Source organism: Pelodiscus sinensis, chromosome 1 (assembly GCF_049634645.1).
Source record: "Pelodiscus sinensis isolate JC-2024 chromosome 1, ASM4963464v1, whole genome shotgun sequence".
NCBI classification, from domain to species: Eukaryota; Metazoa; Chordata; order Testudines; family Trionychidae; genus Pelodiscus; species Pelodiscus sinensis.
The window spans coordinates 266,583,356-266,605,610 of NC_134711.1; the positions used below are offsets into that span (position 1 = coordinate 266,583,356).

Here is a 22,255-nt window from a genome sequence, read left to right on the forward strand (position 1 = left end):
ATTCCAAGCAGTCCCATCCTTACCCTAATGCAGAATACGCAATTGTTTAGGGCACCTGAAAATTTGAGGCACTTAATGTCCACCCAAATGCCTTTTCCTATCCTGGTTTTGTGGCTATGCTTCTTCTGGAGAGGATCTAGTTAACTTAAAAGTGAAAATATCTGCCAGGCCTATTAGCAAAACACTGAACTTGTGAAAGGGCCATTCAAGTGGTAAGCCATTTAACAGACATTTGCCAACTCCAGGCATATACTGTCAGCTTCTGAATTTACTTTGTTTGTCTATAAGCCCTTAGTTTAAAATTTGCTTTAAAAATATTTCATTAGTGTGTTGCTGAAGATTATAAAATCGCCTCGCTAAAAAATTGCTTCCCCTCGGGTGCTATCAGGAATAAAAGCATCAGTTAAATAGTACCATAAATCCTAAGTATGGCCCAGGTTTCAAATAATCATATCATCTCAATCCTGCATGCACAAACATTACAGAATTTATATTATCATATTCAAAAGTCATATTTTAAAACTTGGAATACAGACTCCATAATATACATGAAAATTGTGACAAATGCATATTTGCAGGTGATACCAAAACTAAAGTATCTTCTAATTGTTTATTAACTGATATTGGTGTAAGAATACTATATAATTACCATATGGTTAACTGATAGGTATTCAAAGAAGAGGAAGAAGCTATCAAAGTTGATCTTCATGAAGGCTGTGGTAGGACCAAACTTTTCTGGCTCATGGCACTAGCAGATTCTAAAACTATGAAGGCTATGGTGGAGTTTAGAGAACAAACAGGTAAAAATTAGATATTTCTTGATCCTTACTTATCCTGTTTTTTAAGCTTCTCCAAAAAATCAGTTTCTGGAAATGTGACTCTTAATCTTTGCATTAGTGCTTTATTATTTTTTATTTAAAATAAAACACTGAATCCTAGCATAATGGTTATGCTTTGAAACATCATGTATATGTTTGAGTTTAGAAACTTTGTAAGCTCATATTTTTGTTTTGTTTATATACAGGGCCTAACACAGTGTTATCAAGATTAAGGATCCTAGGCACTACAGTAAACAATTTAAAATTATTAGATATTTACCTCTAAAGTGCTAGAAGTTTTTTAATGTGGCATTCTTAGGTTGATGATACCTCTTTATTCACTCATCGAACTCCTATTTTAGTCAAAGGCAGTACTACTAATTAAGAATAGCCCATAAATAATTGCCACCTGTGCATACATTTGAATTATTTATAAAATGCTTTTATTTTCTTTTGAGGAAGGTAAGTAAACTGTATAGAAAAAACCTTATCTATCATGGACAAACATGAAGATGGGTAATTAGAAAAAATATATAAATTAATAGTTTCAGTACCCTTGAACAATGTTTAATGCTAATTTTTTCAAAAAAAACCAAACTTTTTCCATTTTCCTAAAATACAAACATTTTAAAAGTATCAATAAGGTTTAGCCATGGACATAATGTCCACTTGACTTTTGAGTAGTCATTATTTTCCAAGTATTGTGTTACATTTACAGAGCATTTTAGTGGTAAAATTATAGCCGTGTCATTAATTACATCCTTTTCACAGAGATCAGAATGTTCATATACGTTGGCCCCTGTGCAGCACCTATAATAAGAGAAACCATCTATGTACCTGCCTGCTTCAATGTACTCCTCTTGTTGCCACAAGTAATAGGAAAAATACTCTATTATCTTACCCTTGGCTGATGTCTGAACAGCTTAATTTTAACTTTAATAGTATGAGGTTGGAGGGAATCCCAAGAATCAGAAGTGCTTTATTGCATTTAGTAAAACAAAGTAAAAAAAATCCATATACTTCACTCATGTTTTTCCATTTTCCCCCTTCCCTCCTCAAGGGATACTGTTCCTTTCATTGTAGCTAGTGGATTTAGAGAGTACACACATTTCTGCTTTTAAAATGTAGCTCCCTGTACACTTGTTTAAGCTTTAGGGGTGCAAATGTGATGGTTCTCCCTTCCCTCCCCTCCCATACTTTATGAAAATAGGCTTATGATTATTATGATGCGTAACTCAGAGATGCTTTGAACAAAATACCCGATGTAACCTATTAATTTGTATGTTGCAGTCTGCTGGATCTATATAACCTATTTTGATGCATGTATCATCCTTGCATCGTTTTAAATGGGCTAATGAGAGCCATTACATGTGCTTCCGGAAGCCTTAACAACTTGGTGTTCAACTTAATGACTTGTAAACAGCCTTGTTCTTTGTCGGGAGGCATCCCTGGGGGTGCTCTACATCAGGTGTTGAGCGCCCCAGTGCTTTTCAACCAATTTTTCTCAGCAGTGTATCAGGGACCGCGCATGCACAGCGTGCAAGAGCCTCCCTCAGTACTATCGCGCATGCGCAGCCCCCCTCTCTTCAGTTCCTTTCCACCGTCCCCAGCTTCAGACGGAACTCTCCTGCTCTCGCAAAGACTTCTCCTCATACACTTCTTTCTTCAAATAGTTGTTTAATACTAGCTTATTTCCAGTTTTTGTTAATAGTTATTTCACTTGTTTGGAGTTAGTGTAAAACAAACAAACAAAAACAAAAAACTGCATGCAGTCTTGAACTCCGAACGCCAGTCACCCAACTTTAAAAAGCTGTGGGCTTTGCAAGAACTCAATGCCTGTCTCCAACTGCACAAAGCTGAAAAGGCGCAAAGACAGAGAGCTTCGCCTTAAAATGTCCTTCTCTGACAAGGACATACACCATACTTCCGATCTGGGCTCGGATCTGAGCAATACACCAAAGAGGCAAACGTTCCTTAAGCCATCAAAGGCAGGGCGAGCTCTGTGAATCAGCAGCCCAGAAAGCAGCACACTGAAGGGAGAAAGTCACATTGCTCAGGCAATAACTGCTTGAGCACATTTGACCACCCAGGGGCGAGCACAAAAAGGACAATAAGAATGTAACATGTCTGCCCTTACTGAGGCAACAGGTCTTCCCATGCTTGCCTCACATTCCGCGCTCTGACACATTAGTGCTTGCCCTCCCACCGGCCATACGAACTCTTCCCGGTCCTATCACAGCACTGAGGAATCTCCTCACAGACCAATCACTGGGTGCCGGCCCCCCCTCCCATTACCAGGGACCCCTCAGACTAGCGCTGCCTCAGCAACACAGACAATTTGTTTATAGTCAGCAGAGCTATCCACGCTGCATACGCCCCTCATTAGCCACAAGTACTACAAAGACCTGGCAATTTCTCCCAATTTACATTCGCCTAATTTGACTGATAACATACATCCTCAATCTCCATTCTCTGATTACTCTGACTCCCTCTCTGAGGATGAGGAAGAGTGTTTACCTGCTTTTTTACCTCAGCTATATATGAAGGGCTCTATATGGTCTGCTTATCAGCAACAACCAGATTTTCTTAGAGCACAAATGGGTCCCTGGGTTCCTTATTTTTGGATGCCACTGCCTATGCTTTGCCCCCCACAGTGGCAAATGTTCAATCAACCACCTCAACAATATAAAAAAGACCATGTAAGACCAAGCATATGGTGAAACCCTGCTCTCCTTTAAACCTGTCACCCCACACTTCTATGAGGGGAACTGACAGTGAAAGCCATTGCTCCCCAATGTTGGCTTCTACATCTCTATTACTTTCAACCGCAGCCTCAGCCATAGAGCAGGCAATGTTACCACCTACTATTCATACCACCGATGATCTCTCCTCTTTCCAAGATTTATTTAAAAGAGTTGCTAATGATTTGAATATATCTATGGAGGAAGTTCAGGTTTCTCACTAACATCCTCCAGCCCAGTACAGCAATAAAAATGGCACTTCTTATTAATCCAGCCAGCTTGGAACCAGCTAAAACCCTATGGCAAACACCTGCATCCATCCCCCCAACATGCAGGAAAGCCGATCGAAAATACGATGTTCCCCCCAAGGGTTCTCAATTCTTCTTTTCACACACCCCATCCAACTTCCTCATAGTAGACGCTGCGCAGCAGAGAAACAAACAACAGAATTGTTCCACCCCATCCGAAAAGGACAATAAACGTCTGGACACATTCGAAAAGAAGGTTTATGCCTTGGCCACTCTTTAGATGAGTGGCAAACTACACTGCTTTACTAAGTAAATACGACTTTAATAATTATACAAAATTCAATGCTTTTATTGAAGATATCCCTGACAGCAAAAAGGCACAGTTTCAGGCTTTTGTCTCAGAAGGCCAGATAATATCGCGAATAGCCCTGCAAGCTGCACTTGATGCAGCAGACACAGCTAAGAGGACTACGGCAACAGCAGTCACTATGACACGAGCCTCATGGTTCAACTCTTCTGCATTGTCCTGCCAAGTCCAACCATCAGTAGAAGACCTTCTGTTCAATGGAGAAAAGCTGTTTTCTGCAAAGACCAATGAGCTGCTCCAATTGATGTAAGATTCCAGAACTATATTGCAGTTACTTGATACCCAAACCCCTATGACGAGACAGAGACAGTACAGTTACCAACCATATCATAGGTACCCACAGTTCACTTACCAGTACCAGAGACAAGATCATGCCCCGTACCAACAGAGGGGGCGCAATAGGCAACACCGACATCGCCCTCAGACTAATAACCCCAACCGCTCATCCCAACCCAGCAAACAAATTTGAAACAACAGTCGAGAGATGTAGAACCACACCATAAGCACCAGAGCTTGAGATTGGTTCCAAATCTCCTATTTTGTTTATTACCTTTCCTTTCAAATTGGGTAGCTCAGACACTTTCCCTAGGATATACCATCCCCTTTCTCTCCCACCACTCTCCCCAACCACCCACCCCGTCCCTCTTCAGGGACCCCTCTCACGAAATCATACTACAACAAGAAGTGGACCGTCTTCTCGAATTAGGAGCCATAGAACCAGTACCCCAAGAGTTCCACGGAACCGGTTTCTACTCACATTATTTTCTTGTAGAAAAGAAAACAGGCAGTTGGAGACCAATCCTTGAGCTTTGATTACTAAATAAATACATAAGGAATCAAAAATTCAGAATGGTTACCCTAAATACTATTATCCCAGCTCTGGAGTCTGGTGACTGGCTTTCTTCTCTCGACTTGCAGGACGCACATTTTCATGTATCCATTTGTCCCCTCAGAAACATTTTCTCCGTTTCACTTTAAGTCCCCAATACTATCGGTATACCATACTGCCCTTTGGTCTCTGCACTGCACCAAGGGTATTCACAAAGATGCTTGCAGCTGTCACTGCTCACCTCAGAAAACAAGGAATCACAATTTACCTGTACTTATACGACTGCCTTATCAAAGTGAGGACCAGTCAAGACTGTTATCAAGATACAGGCAGTCCCCGACTTACGCGGATCCGACTTATGTCGGATCCGCACTTACGAATGGGGCTTTTCTCGCCCCGGGAGCTCACGGGCGGCGGGTCACCACCCGTGTCCTCCGGGGCGAGAAAAGCTTCTCCCGGTCTCCCTGGTCTGCTGGGGGGGTGCAGCAAAGCCGCTGGACACCCCCCCCCCCCCCAGCAGACCAGGGTCACCCGAGCAAAGCCGCCCAGGCGGCGGGAGTCCCGCTGCCTGGGCGGCTTTGCTCGTTTGCCCCTGGTCTGCTGGGGGGGTCCAGCAAAGTCACTGGACCCCCCAACAGACCAGGGACACCCGAGCAAAGCCGCCACCTGGGCGGCTTTGCTCTGGTGTCCCTGGTCTGCTGGGGGGGTCCAGCGGCTTTGCTGGACCCCCCCAGCAGACCAGGGGGACAGGAGCAAAGCCGTGGAGCACGCTCGCAGGGGGACAGCCCAAGCGCGCCTGGGCTGTCCCGCTGCGGGCGTGCTCCGTGGCTTTGCTCCTGTCCCCCTGGTCTGCTGGGCGGGGGGGGAGGGTGTGCAGCTAGTGCCCCCCCCCCCCCAGCAGACCAGGCTTTTCTTGCCTATCCGTGGGGTAGAGCAGCTGGGGGCTGCCGGGTTGGTCCCGCAGCGCTGCTCCGGACCAACCCGGCAGCACCCCAGCTGCTCTGCTCCAGGCATCCCCAAGTCAGCCGCTGCTGAAACTGACCAGCGGCTGACTACAGGAAGCCTGAGGCAGAGTTGCTCTGCCCCAGGCTTCCTGGAATCAGCCGCTGATCAGTTTCAGCAGCAGCTGACTTGGGGATGCCTGGGTTTCTTAAGTTGAATCTGTATGCAAGTCAGAACTGGCATCCAGATTCAGCCTCGGTTGAAACTGATCAGTTTCAGCAGCGGCTGACGCCAGTTCCGACTTACATACAGATTCAACTTAAGAACAAACCTACTATCTTGTACGTAACCCGGGGACTGCCTGTACTGTTACTGTGATAACCTGCCTTCACTCATTAGGCTTCCTAATAAATTACAGCAAATCAATACTCATGCCAACCCAAACAATCCAATTCATTGGAGCGCTCAGCTCAATTCGATCACAGCCAGAGCCTCTTTACCGACAGTCAACTCGCATCAGTCAACTTGCAAAATCGCTTCAAGAGATACCAGTAGTTGGGGTTTACAACTGCCTTCAACTATTGGGTCACATGGCATCATGCAGTCCTGTGGTCCCAAATGCACATCTCTTTATGACAGGAGGTCTTAACCTTTTTTCCTTCACACCTCCCCTGAAAGTGAACTTCATGTTCAAACCCCTCTGGGAGCCATTTTGTGCACAGCCTAGCCCCGCCCCCTCATCTGACAGGAAGCTAAGGGGCGTGGCTAGGACTATAAGAACTCTGCCAGGGAGCTCAGTCAGGGCCCAGCCTCTGAGGGAGACAGAGGCCTGCCCAGAGCCGCCTTCCCTCAGGCCAGTGAAGGTTTCCCTGCCTGGGCCGCCGAGGCCTAGCCAAGACGGCCAGCAGGGCTACCCTCTGACCTAGAGGAACCCAAGGCTCTACTGGTGCCTGGCGATTCGGAGGACAGGCCTGAGCTGAAGGCCCGGCTCAAACCCCGAGGCCTGCCTGAACTCTGGGACCTGGCGAACCAGCTGGACGCTGAATGCAGCTGTCTGAGCTAATTCCCAAGTCTGACGGCTGGTGGCGCTGTGCAGTGAGTGAACCCCGTTACAATGCCTAAATGAATAATATGAGCTTTTTACTTTGAACCTTTTCCTAACAAATGTACGTAATATTTGAAGATGAAAGTCGGCAATGCTCACGTACTGTTATTGTAGTGTGTCGTCACATAGGCCTGATTGATTCGCACTGCTATTGTAGTGTGCCGATCTCTAGAAGTTAATAGGAAATTAATGTTTATAATTTTAATTCATAATATTAATTATGTAGAAATCTAAACTTTAGAATTTTATCCAGTGAGAAGGCAATTGCGATAAATTTTCTGGGAGGCACCTCACACCTCCCCTGTATCCCCTTCACACTTCCCCTGGGGAGGCGCACCTCACTGGTTAAGAACCCCTGCTTTGAGATGCCTCCATGGTTGGCTTTGACGCAGGTACAAGCCACACATCCATCATATGAACAAAATGCTCACACTACCACACCCAGTGAAAGCATCCCTACACTGGTGGACAAAATCATCCAACCTGTGCATAGGCATCCCCTTTCGAACCCTGGACTCCTCTGTAGTTGTCACTACAGATGCATCCCTTACAGGTTGGGGTACCCATACAGAAGGCCGCACAGCACGCAGCCTATGGTCCCTGGCAGACTGCATGCTCCACATCGTTGCCCTCGAACTCAGGGCAGTTCGCCTGGCATGCCAAGAACGGTTGCCCAATGTCACAGGAATCCACATAAAATATATACAGACAACACCACAAGCATGTTCTGTATAAATAGGCGAGGCGGTGCCTGATCACACAGGTTGGAATACTTGTTACACCTCAAACAATCACATCTCTCCCTCAGCTCAGTCAGGGTCCACGTAGCAGCCATTTCAACCTTCCACGCAACAGTGGAAGACATCACAGTCTTCGCACACCCAGTAACCAAGCAATTTTTGAAAAGTCTGCAGGCTCTATACCCAGAGGTGGCACCCTCTCAAGAGCCTTGGGACTTACACGTGGTATTAACAAACCTCACAAAATCACCATTTGAACTCATGTCAACGTGTTCCCTACGCCATTTATCCTTAAAAATGGCATTCTTAGTAGCAATAACATCAGCCCGCAGAGTAAATGAGATGGCTGCCCTGATGGCAGAACCACCTTTCATGATCTTTTTTAAGGACAAGGTCACGATGTGACCGCGCCCAAAATTCCACCCCAAGGTACACTCCCCTTTCCATTTGAATCAGACAATATAGTTACTAGTATTTTTTTCCAAAACCCCACACTAATGCATTTGTAGCTCAGATGCACACCCTAGATGTCAGGAGGGCTCTCTTCTTCTACATCGACAGAAGAAAGTCTTTCAGATCCTCTTCTCAACTTTTCATCTCCATCACAGTAAAGGAAAACAAATTTAATCACAGAGATTGTCACATTGGATCTCAGAATGCTTTGCTACTTGTTATTTGCTAAACAACCTACCTTTGCCAATTCTGATTCGGGCACACTCCACAAGGACAGTTGCCACATCCATTGCTTACCTGAGGAAAATCCCACTCCATGATATATGTGCAGCAGCCACGTGATTATCAGAAAACACCTTTGCAGAACATTATGCACTCACCTCAGGACCCCTCCACCATACCAAACTAGAAAAAGCTGTACTACAAATGGCATACTTACCTAATCCGAAGTCCTTGCCTCCATAAGAAAATATTGCTTCAAGTCACCTGACATAGAGCACCCCCAGTGACGCCTCTCGAAAAAGAAAAGGAGGTTATTCAAGCTTCCTGTAACTGATGTTCTTTGAGATGAGCGTCCCTGGAGGTGCTCCACTACCATCCCTTCTGCCCCTCTACTTCGGAATGCCCTTATGATAACATCTATAATACATTATTTGCCAGGTTCCAGATAGAAAAGGAACTGAAGAGGGGGGCCGCGCATGCGCGATAGTACTGAGGGAGGCTTGCGTGTGCCACACATGCGCAGTCCCCGATACACTGCTCAGAAAAATCCATCGAGAAGCCCTGGGGCGCTCAACACTTGATGTGGAGCACCCCCAGTGACGCTCATCTCGAAGAATGTCAGTTACAGGAAGGTGAGTAACCTCCTTTTTATCCTGTAAGTCCAAAGATGATTGGACTAATAAGGCATGATCATACCACCCAGTATTGGGATTCCATTTTGACACTGGTAGTTTTCCATAGAAGAGGAGGATGTAAAACAAAAGGATCCTGTCCTGGGGGAAAGACTATTTAAGAAATGGAAAGCTGAGCCCTTTGTCTTTGTCTGTCCTGGAAAACCCTGAAAGATACAAAGGGCTGGAGACCCAGGTCAAGGTAAAGAAGTGTCTGACCTGAAGATTATGTCTACAATGAGAACAGTACTTTAGGATAAGAATCTGCTTACAATACGTTTTTTAGTGAATTGGAACTAGTTATGCATTTTTTTTCATTTTAGCGAAATTTACTTTGATCTGTCCTTACTTGCAACCACTTAAATCCTATTGTTTGTACTTAATAAAAACACTTTTATTTTCTATCAGGAGTAGTGTAAGTAATTGTTTCCTGGGGAGAATGACCAGTGTGCGTATCTTTCTTTCATTGATAAAGAGGGCAGACATCATTATGAGCTTTCTTTGTGTAAAACTTTTACACAGAGAAAGATGGATTTATTGTGGTTTTTATCCCTTTGGGGGGTTTGTTTCCTGGGTGCTGTGTCCTAGAATTGCATCCACCCGGAGCTGAAGTGATTCAGGCTCTGCCTTGCTCTTCAGGGGGACAGTAACCCCAACTCTGTGCCTTGTCTGGGGGAGATAAAAGGATAGGGTCCTGCAGGACAGAATGAGTTATTTTGGGTTTTTGACTGGTCTGTGCACTTCATAATTTTCATTTCTCTCTTACACTTTAATGTAATTTTTGATTGAGTTCTAAAATGCCTAACCTGTCATTGCTGGAGCAAGCTCCACATGCTGTCCTTCGCTGCAGATACCATTCCTGCAGCTCCCATTGATCAATAACAGGAAAATGTGGCCAGTAGAAGCTGTGGGCTCAGTGCCTGTAGATGAGGGGCAGCACATGGCACCATGGAGCCATTGCTGTACATGCCATATGCTTTCAGGAGTGATGCAGAGCCAGCTGAACCCCTGTCCCAGCTCTGAACCTTCTTCTGCACTCAACCTCTTGCCCCAGATGTGAGTCCCCCTGCACTCAAACTCCTTCCCACAGCTTGTACCCTGAAACCCCTCCTGGACCCCAATCCAGCACCCTGGGCTAAACCTCAGGCCCCTCCCTCCCTCCAAACTCTTTGGCTCAAAACCAGAGCCTGCACCCCAATTCCCTACCCCAGCCTGGTGTGAGTGAGGATGGGGGAGGAAGGAGGATGGAGTGAGCAGGGTGAGGTCTTGGAGAAGGGGTGGAACAGGGGCGGGGCGGAAGCAGGCAAGGGTATTCAGGTTTGTGGTAGATCTTGCATCGCAGTTAAATAGAAAAAGTGATCTTGTGGTTAAAAAGGTTGGAGACCACTGCATTAGTATGATCAGCACACCAGAGAACAATCCCAAGGGGTCTTTTGTGACTACACTCTGTCTCAGCAAACATTTGTAAATTAGGCAATACTTGGAAGATTTCCTGCTCCCTTTCTTGATAAACTTGATAAAATACTTGATGAACTCCTCTTTTGAAGGGGAAATATCTGGATATGTCATTTCATGAGAATTGAAAACATTTAATAATGTAAGAAATAAAATAAACGTGTTGAAATTCCAAATAAGGGTGAATTAAACTAGGACTAATAATTTTTGTAATCAAGATAGTTCTGGTTAAGCATGAGATCAAGTAAATAGTTTCCAGCATGAAGTAATTAAAAACAAAAACAAAGCCTTCCTCTCTCCATTTTGGCTATAATTTGCTTTAAATTAGTTCAACAAGAAACTATCTTTTTTTTTTACATGTACATAATAAGGTGTCTGGCAAACTTGTAGGTGTTATCACATTAATAATAATGCATTTCTTTCAGCTTCCTCTGCCAAAAATTTGCAATATTTTTCATATTCTTTTGTAATATTTGGTGGTCCTTAGAGATGTGATTCTATGATTACTTGTGAATATTCCATGAGCACAGAGTTCTGCTAGCTCATGCTTGAGAAAAGTCTAGATTGATTTAATTTTCTTAGCAATTACATTTGTCTTACTCATTTCATATGATAGTTAAGTTTGCTTATTAGTATGTTGGCTGATAAACATTTCATTTTGGTAAATTCTGATGTTTGTTTTGTTTGTTTTGTGGGCCTAGGCAAGCCAACCACCAGCAGCTCTGAAGCATGTCGTTTCTGTGGCTGTAGGAGTGGAACAGAGTTATCAGCAGTAGGCAGTGTTTGTTCTGATGTAGATTGCCAGGTACATATACAAAACCATCTTTATCTCATGAAGATGAAATATCTGTAAATAGTTAAATTTTCAACTAGGAATACAAGGTAAAAGCCAAAGACCCTGTCATTCAAATAATTTCAAATTGTGAGTAATACCACCATTTGAACCAATGAAACCCTTCACATGAATAAGAATTAATTATATGAGTAATGGTTTGGAGCAGGGGCAGGCAAAATATAACTTGTGGGTCGGATCTGGCCCACAGCCTAGAAGGAGCCTCAGCCAGGCTTTCTGACTGCCTCACCCGCATGTGCCATTAAGAGAAGCCTGCTGCAGGCCCATGTGGGAGGGGGAAGAGACTGTGTGGTGCCCCCACCCCCAGCACAACCTCGCAGTTCCCATTGGTCAGTTTGCAGCCAGTGGAAGCTGCCTGTTTGTACTCCTCCACCTGGGCTTGCAGCCTTCAGAGAACCATATAGCCACTGCAGCCAGCTGCTCTGAGCAATGTGTGGGGGGCTAAAGCAGGCAGAAAGCCTGGTTGAGGAGCCGGCTGGCCAGGAATCTCCCAGGTAAGTGCCTCCTGCCAGAGCCTGCCTTTGGTACCCTTGCCCTTCTTTTCCCCCATATACAAATTCTCTGCCCCCTCCATACTCTGCTCCCCCCACCTGCACCCCTACCCCACATTAATCCAAACCTCCCACTTCTACATACAAAACCCCTCTCAGATCCTGCACCCAATCCCCTATCCCTGGTCACAACCAAAATCACTGCACCCCTGCCCTTGGTCACAACTGCTTCCAAGACTCTGCACTCTCTCCTGCACCCCTCCGCCAAGTCAGAATCCTCTCCTGCACCCATACTCCCTCCCAGACCCTATATACCCTCCTGCACCCCAATTCTCTGCCCTGGTCACAATCCAAACCACTGCACCCCATCCTGCATCCCTATCGCAGGTCATAAAGCCATCCCAGGCCCTCAATACACCCCACCTCCATGTGTCATCCCCCTCTAAGATCTTGCAGCCGGTCACAACTCAAATCCCGGAATGCCCTCCTGCCCCAGATCAAAACTTCTTCCTAGACCCTGCATTCCCTCCTCCAGGTGAGAATCTTCTCTTGCACCCATACCCCCTCCCGGACCCTGCACCCCATTCATCTGCCCCAGGTCACAACTCCCTCCCAGATCCCACCCCTTGTCCTACACTCCAGTTCTTTACCCCATTCTCCCTTCTGCACTCCAACCTCCATTCCAGACCCTGCACCTCCTCCATTAATATCATAGAAGAGTATGGTCCCTGACCACTTTCCAAATTCTTGGAGTGGCCTCCCATCAGAAATTATTGCTCACCCCTGGTGTGGAGGATTGGGCACCAAGTTTGTAAATATGTTGTTCATTGATGGATGGTATGCACCAGCTGTTAAGTGAAGTGAGTGTGGGGTAACTTGTTTTCTTTTTAATTTCTCTGGATCATCTTTAGCCGTGTTTAGTTCTCTCTCTCTCTCTCTCTCTCTCTTTTTAAAAAACTTTTCCTGTGGGACGACAGAGTGATGTCATCATGTCACTCTGCATCCCGCAGCCCCTCCCTCAGCCATCCTGACTCCTCCCTCCCTTCCTAGTACTCTAGCATGGCTGAAGCCACACAGTCTCCCCCCCCCCCCCCCCCCCACGTTTACATATGTAAAAATGTAATAAAATTAGTTTGGGATACCACGTTTGCCCTGAGTCTCTATGCCAATCTATATGGTCTTCTCTTCCCATTTTTCTTATTTTTTAAATGTTTCTTCTCTCTGAGAAAGTGACTGACGCTATGGGGCAAACAGTGAATCTTACTGTTAAAAAACTGCTAACAAATGCATAAAAGGAATAACAGAGAAAAATAATTCAAGGTTCTGTAATGCGTTGGATCAAAAATAATTTTTCTTTAAATAAAGTTTGATTAGGGTTCTGCTCTTTGGGTTTCAAAAGCCCAGTTAAAACATCTATTTTGCTTCCAAGTTTGAGCATGCAAGATGTATTCCTAGCTATACTGATGTCTGCTCTCTACCTTGAGTTTTCATTGTGGATAGTAAGACCACTTCAAAAGCAACTGTACAGTGTACAGAATTATTCTTTGGTGGAAAAAATACTAATTTAATTTCTTTTAAATAGGAGTATGCTAAGGTAGCTTGTAGCAAGACTCATCCTTGTGGTCATCCCTGTGGAGGTGTTAAGAACGAAGAACACTGCTTGCCATGCCTGCATGGTTGTGATAAGAATGCCACAACTCTCAAACAAGATGCTGATGACATGTGCATGATTTGTTTTACTGAAGCACTTTCAGCAGCACCAGCTATCCAGGTTTGCCTTTGTTGTTTTAAAAAACGAATTCTGTACAATACTGTTAATTTTTAAGAGCTTACAATTTAATTTGAAGGGATACATTTAAGTTTCACAGAATATATAATGTCTGTGCAGAGGATCAGATTGTGTATCTAGCACTACTGCTTGCTATACTATTTGAGAATTCAAATAGGGTAGTTTTAGTGTGTACATTTCCTCTCTTTGGAATATTGTATTTGTAACTGAAAATCCAGCTCATATAGAAGTATTTTAAGAGTTTTAAATCACTACCCTTTTCTTCCTTATGTACCACTCTTTGCATGCAAGATACCATATTAAAATTGTACCCATTTCCTATACAAGCAACTTGTAGAGCATTCCAAAAAAGGGCATTATGCATAGATCTTTTAGATGGCATACATTACATGTCTGAGGATTTTTCTGATGTTACTGTAGTTTGTATGCTAACTTGTACAGTAATTAGTGTTATGCAGAAGTTTCAGTTTTTAACTGATTTTAAAGGTAATTAATATTCTTTCTTTTCGTGGGTAAAAAGGCTTTTCAGATATTAAGATTTTAAATTAATAAATGAATTTGCAATTTCATTCCTATAATTGAGTTCCATTACAGTAGCTAATGCAAGTTTTGAATTTGCAGTACAGTAGTTACTCATACATCATCTTTTTTTTCTTAAAGTTGGAGTGTAGTCATGTATTCCACTTGCAGTGCTGTCGTCGAGTACTAGAAAATAGATGGCTTGGGCCCAGGATAACTTTTGGGTTTATGTCATGTCCTATTTGCAAGGTAAGGAAGAAGTGTTTACTGTATAGACCACAGAGTATTTACCTGTATTTTTTTTAATGTTACCTATAATGGACATTACATATTGCTCATTTTCATTCCCAGAACTTGTGTGTTCAGAGACATAGTGTGCAGCAAGTCAGGCTTTATATCTACAATGTACCAACTTGTCTGTGTAGACCCCACAGCTGAGAGTTCTGTAGTATGCTTTGACATACCGCCATTTCAAACAGTTGCACATCAAAGCACACTGGAATTTAGTAATAATGGTGGCCATGGATTTTTTTGAAACAGGGCTTTTTCCTCAGCAGTACAGGATCTTTCAAAAAAGGGTTTTATTTTTGATTGATTCCTGTCTAAACAGCGTTTTTTCTTTCAAAAAGCCAGTTTTGAAAAAAACCCATGGCTGCCATTATGCAAATGAAGCGCGGGAAATTTAAATCCTGGCTTCATTTGCAGTTTCGAAGTATCTAATTTACATTCCTTTTTCGAGAAAAGGGATGTAGTTTAGACACAGCCCGAGTGTTCACCAAGATGTTGTTGGCAGTGCTCACTTTCATTGTCAAGGAAGATGGTATACGTATACGTAGAAGATGGAATACGTATAATTTGCTTTTAAAGGGACAATCACATGGGAAACACAAGAAGCAACTGTCATCCGTGAAGACCTGTTTGAGAGGCTAGATCTCAACGTGAACCTTGAGACGTTCACCCTGGAACCCACTTAGTCAGCAGTTTTTCAGGGCATGGCTGAACACTGTGATATACGTACCAGACAACCCCTTCCTGTCCATTATCCGACTCATACAGCAAATCAAGATGAGCCCCAAGGACCTCCTTATGGTCCTTCCTTATAGCTCTGTTGGGTTATATGACTGCAAGTACCTGTGTGAACCTGTTTAGAAGGCTTCATCTCAGATGCCAACATGCTAGGTTACAGGCTGTGTACACCCCCGGAAAGCAGCCTAGACTTTTTAATCATGCTTATTGAAGGGTTTTAGTTAACTTTTCCATCCTCCTATGATATAAAGAAATGTGAGCGGGCATCATGTAATTCCTAACTCCCAACAACTACTATAACCAGAGACACCTTTTATGCTGGAGAACACGCCTTGAAAGAAGTGTAAGACAACACATGACGACCTCAGACAGTAGCAATAGCTTCCTTTAGAGATGTCCCGCTTCTGATATCTACAGAGCAGCAACATAGAGCTCTGTACATATTTTATTTAGACATTCTGCTCAAGTGAAAGCAGCTGCCTCTGATGCTTCTTTGGGAAGAGCATTTCTACAATCATTGTGTCACAGGATTCCAGACACTCACCTCCTCAGTAGAGATATTGCTTTTGAATCATCTGAAGAGCATTATATGTAGGGACAATGACTCAAAGAAGAATGATGCATTACTCACTTTCTAGTAACTTGAGTTCTTTGGGGTGTGTTGTCCCTATGTGTAGTGCTCTACTCATCCTCCTTACCCTCTGTCTGGTTTTCCCCTACTGGAATTGGCAGTAGAGAAGAAACTAAAATAGTGGTGGTCCAGCAGTCCCTTTTATCTACTCAGTGCAGAATATGAGAACAAGGAGAGCAAGGGCACATGCTTAGAGAAACATTACTAGGAAAAAATCTGTGCCCTGCCTGGAACACAGGCACAAATAGAAATCCCCTGCACTACACACAGTGACAATACATTTAGGAACTCAAGTTACTCCAAGATGAATAATGCTTTCCTTGGCTATTTATCTGACAAAAAGGAGATTTCTGAGGCTCATGGCCAGTCAGCAACATTGCCAATATATCTGTAAGTAAGGAAAGTACTGTTAATGTGTGGGACTGTCCTTTTTTAAATTTCATGGCAGTGTGCCTGGAAACGTGGTTTTCCAAAAAAAAAAAAAAGTGAAAATCATACAGAAGTACTTGGATTGATCAATTTGTAATAATCCAAGAGTTGGATGCAATGTAGGCATTGAAAAATGAGTGACTACTTTAAGACTCTACACTTCACATTTTCCTCAGTTTAGCCTAAATTATGTCAAGTAGCAGGACTGCAGTAGCTCAACCATTAGCAAGATGCATTTTAACTTGTTTTTCAATACCACAGAAGGATGATAATGGACAGCACATGTGCATACGTCACCTCTATAAAGTCACCTCTATGAAGCTGCCAAAAGCATCTTTACGTTCAAGAGAGCTATGACTCTACTAAAAGAAAGAGATTACCATCGCTTCTAGAAAAATGGGCACATTAGAATATAAGTTCTATGAATTTATTGGTCTTCAGCATTTCCATTGCGTTGACCTTCTGTATTTGCAGACACAATAGAAGCTTGTGTAGGGGGTGATTTTCCATTGGCATGGATCCAATATAGTCTCTCCTTATTGTGGATAAAGAAGTGAAAAGGGAACATGAATAGAGAAATGGTTTGTCCTTGGCTACACTTTTCCTCTGCTGTGTTGTTTAGACCCTTATGGCTGATGGACCTGAGTTTCACAAATTTGATATAAAAAGGTATTCCTGTTCCTCTTGAGTGCAGTAGCTGAAAACATAAAGCATCTGATGTAGCTATCTTTCCTTAAAAAATATATTCTGTATTGTGTTCGATGATTGTTCAGTATCCATTACAATGTAGCCTTTTAGCACGATAGAAATAACTGCTGTTAGGGCTGAGAATGTTTAACCGATAAGCTTCACCCTGATGTGGGCAGTGGGCTGCTCCAGCCCAGTGGAGCCTGCTACAGGTATGGCACAGGAGGGTGCTCCAGCTTGGCTGGACAGCCTCTGCCCATGGCAGCACACCTTGGGCAGGGGCACACCAGCTCAGCCAGAGCAGCCCCCACCCAAGATGGCCACGATGTGCCATAGGCAGGGGCACTACAGCCTGGCCGAGCAGCCCTTGCCCGCGATGGGCCCAGTCAGAGCACCCACACTCATGATGGGGAGGGCTGCTCCAGCTCACCACCTTGTAAGCAATTAACCAGTTACATTTAATGGTTAATCAGTTAACTGGTTAAATGGAATTTTACATCCCTAACTACTATTGTTATAATGAAAGTATTGCACTATTCCAAATTTCTTATCAATTTTTCTTTATTTTAGAACAAAATTAATCATACAGTATTAAAGGACTTGCTTGATCCAATCAAAGAACTCTATGAAGATGTGAGGAGGAAAGCGCTAATGAGGTTGGAGTATGAAGGGCTGCACAAGAGTGAGGCCATCACAACACCCGGTGTTCGATTTTATAATGACCCAGCTAGCTATGCCATGAACAGATATGCTTATTATGTTTGCTACAAATGCAAAAAGGTATGACCAGTGGCACTTGTTCAGATGAAGTTGATGTTATGTTGCCAAAAAGTCAGCTCTTTGTGTATAGATTATGAAACTTGGAAAAGCTGCATTGCACTGTAAAATCCAAAAAGCACTATGAAAAAAAAGTATAGAAAAAGACATAGCTCCATCCCTGTGAAACCTACAGTATGGAGAAAATGGTTCATAAATCTCAGCCCTTAGATCAGAGCTACTCAACACACAGGCCACATGTGGCCTGTGGCCCCTTTGTTTGTGGCCCACAATGCAGTTTGGGTTTATGCAGGGCTCAACACATGACCTGTGGGTGGGAGCCAAAACAAAAAAGAAAATATAATGGTCTTCTCTTGAGATGCGTTTTAGTAATTAAATTCCTGGACTGTCATTGCTCATTAAAAGTGCTGTTATCTGGATGGAAATCGGATAAATACTGCATTTTATAAACATCAGCAGAACTGACTTTAATGGGGCCTGTGTCGTGTAGTCTTGCCTTACTTTGTATTCATGGCCGTCAGTGTGAAAGAAGCTATTTGCATATATTTGCATGTATATACAACCACACTTAAGTTGCGGCCCTCGGTATGTACTGTGAATATCATTGTGGCCCCTGGGGCTTCCAAAGTTGAGTAGCCCTGCCTTAGATGAACAGATAATGGCGCAGTCTCTAAAGAATGTGGACATCCTATTTTGTTAAAAAACTCTACTTTCCATCCATACTGTTCAGTTCTGTTCCCACTCTTCCAGTTAATCAATGCTCATGTCCCTATCACAACTCTGAACCAATTTAGTTTTTGACTCTTCTCCCAATAAAGGAACCCCGCCCCACATATCACACCTTCTGCTCCTGGGTTTTTTCCCCAGCATTTTGTACCTAATAATTCATTCTGTACTCTCTCCCATACATGCATCTTCCCTATATTATACTGTGTTGCATCCACTCCAGGATACTAGTATTCCCCCTAGGAATGTAACAGTGTAGTCGATTAACCAATAAGCAAAAGCTTATAGGTTAAATCTGTAGACTACACGCATTCCCTCTTCCCCCGCCGCCAGTACATTTTTTAAGCAGGCTGTCTCTGTCCTGGCTTGTGATGGGTTCAGGACTTACCTCCACTCGGGCACTGCATTTAAAGTGTTGTTATGAGGTAGGCAGGTGGGCAGCCCAGCTCAGTTCCGGCTCACGCTGGATCCAGGAGCTCAGACTCTCCCTCCCCAACCTCTCCCTCCCTCTCTCCCCCCCCCCCCCCCTGGCCAGGGGCTGCTGCCAACCGTGTATCAGAAGCAGCAGCACGGGGCAACAGGCAGCCAGTCCATAAAGGAAACGGCTTTTTAAACTGGCTCCCCTCACAGACCAACTCCCACCTGGCACTCCATGGGCCAGGAGTTCTCAAACTGGAGGTCGGGACCCCTTGGGATCACAAGCAGTCAGCCTCCAAAACCCTGCTTTGCCTCTAGCATTTATAACGATGTTAAATATATAACAGTGTTTTCACTTGATGTGGGGGGAGTTATAGGCTTGCTATGTGAAAGGGGTCACCCCCAGTACAAAAGTGTGAGAACCACTGCCTTTGACAGTGCATTGACAGAGGGTGCATTGCAAGCAATGCAGAAATATAAAGAAGCAGCTTTTGTGTTAAGACATCCATTATCTGAGTAGCATTCCTTCCCCTGGAGGTTGAGAAATGGAGAAAAGACAGTAATAAGATGGGGATTCCCACTCACCAATCAATAGCAGAGTCTGAAAACAGTGTATGCTTTAAGTGTATGAGGAAATGCCATAGAATTGGCATTGCTGCTTGGTGATTGTTTTATGGCTGCCCAATGTGCCTCTTTGCCATAAAACCAAAAACAGAGAGGAGCAAAATGCATTGGCTACCAGGACCCGGTTGGAGCCCGAGCATGGGAAGGAAGGAGCATCTCATTCCCCAATCCTTACTTCTTCTATCTCTGTCCACCCTGCTGCTTTCCACCCAAATGGAGAGTTTTCTCTACTACCTTGCCAGTTTCTCTGCTACCTTGCGTATTTGACTCAAAAGGTCAAGGCAGAGAGAGTGGCACTTCACAGCCCATTAAGGTAGGATTTTCCCCTCCCCTGGATCTGGGTACTATGCCTCAGATGGGAAAGTAGAAGGCAAAGAGAAGCTTCCCTTCAGGGCCAGCATCACTTCAGAAGCACCATCCTTACCCTCACCTTCTTGATATGCACTTATAAAGTGGCCAGAAATAATCCCTGATCCAAGCTCTGCAATCTTTTGCATACATTTACAGATATGTATATGGAATATGGCATTTTGAGGGTTGCAGGGGGGATTGAGAATCCTAATGCTTTAGAGAATGCCAAACCCTTAGGAGTATTTATTTTTAAAGGTTTAAATGTATAGAACCTAATAAAGAGATTGTACTTTTATCATCTTCCCCGTGCATGTGAATTTGATAATAGGAATATAAATAGTCCCCAATCACTTCAGTTTTAATCTTCATTCGTTTTGTGTGTGTAACATTTAGGCATACTTTGGTGGTGAAGCTCGTTGTGATGCTGAGGCTGGACAAGGAGATGATTATGATCCAAGAGAGCTTATTTGTGGTGCGTGCTCTGATGTTTCAAGGGCACAGGTAAGCAGACAAGCTTTGTACTTGTTTTCTTTTAAAGATATTTGACAGCAATTAGATTTATTCATAGTAAAATAAATGTATTTAATTTTAACAGAAATTTCAAACATAGATATATTACTTAAATTGTGACAGTTTGGTTTCTAATGTTATCAGCACTTTTTTTATTTCTTTCTGTGCAGATGTGTCCCAAACATGGTACAGATTTCTTAGAATACAAATGCCGGTACTGCTGCTCAGTAGCTGTTTTTTTCTGCTTTGGGACAACACATTTTTGCAATGCTTGCCATGATGATTTCCAAAGAATGACAAGCATCCCTAAAGAAGAACTTCCACATTGTCCTGCAGGTAATGTTTTTTGCAGTCTAAATTACCACAAAAGTTATTTTACAGCCAGTTATTCTATTACAATTGATTGAGCAAATTTTTTAGAAATATAGCAGAATTAATCATGTGATATCTTAAAATCAGCATTTTAGGTAATCTTCATAGGCTGGATTATTTTGTTCTGTGATTCATTTCATACTGGAAATATTGGTGTCCAAAATAGATGATGTATTATTACAGTAAAATCAATATTTCATTATATCTTTGAAACGTCCATTCTTCAGGAACTTGCCTCAGCACACTATTGGAGTTGTTTGCTGTACCACATGATGATATAATAAAGAAACTTCCTAACATTAAATAATGTACCCAGAGTTAAGTTAAGTTAATGCCTATTACGCCCGCTGGTGTGTAGGGCAGCAACGAAGGTTCTCCATTTTGATCTTCTCAGACCTGTGTACTTATTAGGGATGTTAGATATTGTGTAATTGAATAATTGTGTAACTGCTCCACAGGGGGGCAACAGCCAGTGTGCACCTGGTCCCACTTGGGATTGCAGGTAGGAGCTGGTCTGTGAGGGGAGCTGGTTTAAAAACTGGCTCTCCACAGAGATCAGCTCCAGCTTGCCGCCCCACACTGCTGCCTCTGCACAAGGCAGCAGCAGCCGCCCCTGTCTGGAGGACCCAAGCTCCCTGCGGACAGAGGCTGTTCTGCGGCAGCCTCCCCTGTCCCTCCCCCCCCCCCATGGGTGGGCAGGCAGGCCTATGTTCATGGGGAGCCAGCTTTTAAGCAGACTACGCCCCCGCTCGAAGCAATGGTTCCTGCCTGAGCCCTGCTGCCTCTAAGAGAAGCTGTAGGGGGGGGGAAGACAGCTCCATAAAGTTGGCACGCATGGAGAGCTAGCTTAAAAGCCAGCTTCCCACATGTACCAGCTCCCACCTGCCCCTCTCAACTTCCATGCTGCTGTGCTTCTATCAGAGGCAGCAATGTGGGTATGAGGGGGGGCATGCAGGTCTGTGGGATCTGGGGCTTGTGGAGAGAGAGCTTTTTAGCCAGTTCCCCATGGGCAGTGGCTCCTGCTCTCCCCCTTTTTCTGCCTCTGATACAGCTGTAGCAAAGGGGGAGGGGGAATGAGTGTAGTCAATAGGATTAATTGATAATCCTAGGCTTAATTAGTTAATCATGCAGTCAACTACATATTGATATCCCTAGTGCTTATCCTGCAATTATCAAGTAAAGCTCTTTGAACTGTGCTGTTCCCTTTGTTCTTGGGATCATCTTATGCTCATGGATCTGATGATCTCACCAGAATTGGCAATTTTAATATTATGTCTCATGTGCTCCCTATAGCTTTTTACATATTGTTTAGTGTAGTGTTAGAAGTTTACTTTTGCTCAAATTATCTAAGTAAATACCTACTTGTACTACATTGCTCAATGTTTCACTTGTACACCGAGGAAGTAATTGTTGGCCTAACTCCTAAATTGTTCTTCAGGTAGAAATTCATATAACAAGTATA

At 43.6% G+C, this 22,255-nt stretch overlaps 1 protein-coding gene and 1 long non-coding RNA gene across 22 annotated transcripts in view; one reads left to right on the plus strand and one right to left on the minus strand.

Annotated features, from left to right (window-relative positions):
* The window catches only part of MYCBP2 (MYC binding protein 2), a 368,898-nt gene that overhangs the window by 345,338 nt on the left and 1,305 nt on the right, over positions 1 to 22,255 (plus strand). For all 17 annotated transcript variants that reach the window (XM_075918843.1, XM_075918845.1, XM_075918849.1 and 14 more), the window contains 7 exons: positions 668 to 800; positions 11,293 to 11,396; positions 13,518 to 13,706; positions 14,385 to 14,492; positions 17,587 to 17,796; positions 20,305 to 20,412; positions 20,592 to 20,757. In XM_075918843.1, coding sequence (XP_075774958.1) covers positions 668 to 800; positions 11,293 to 11,396; positions 13,518 to 13,706; positions 14,385 to 14,492; positions 17,587 to 17,796; positions 20,305 to 20,412; positions 20,592 to 20,757 — 1,018 coding nt within the window. The remainder of the gene's footprint in view (positions 1 to 667; positions 801 to 11,292; positions 11,397 to 13,517; positions 13,707 to 14,384; positions 14,493 to 17,586; positions 17,797 to 20,304; positions 20,413 to 20,591; positions 20,758 to 22,255) is intronic.
* LOC112544699 (uncharacterized) overlaps positions 1 to 22,255 on the minus strand; it is a 49,870-nt gene that overhangs the window by 15,399 nt on the left and 12,216 nt on the right. The window contains exons 3-5 of one of the 5 annotated variants that reach the window (XR_012900601.1): positions 7,154 to 7,218; positions 4,932 to 4,990; positions 4,296 to 4,464 (exon numbers count right to left, since the gene is read on the minus strand). The exons of 1 other annotated variant lie outside the window; for it this stretch is intronic. This is a non-coding gene — a long non-coding RNA (uncharacterized LOC112544699). Of the gene's footprint in view, positions 1 to 4,295; positions 4,465 to 4,931; positions 4,991 to 5,031; positions 5,245 to 7,153; positions 7,219 to 16,901; positions 17,027 to 22,255 lie in introns of those variants that run through there. 3 more of the 5 variants (XR_012900603.1, XR_012900602.1, XR_012900606.1) reach the window with 3 other exon arrangements.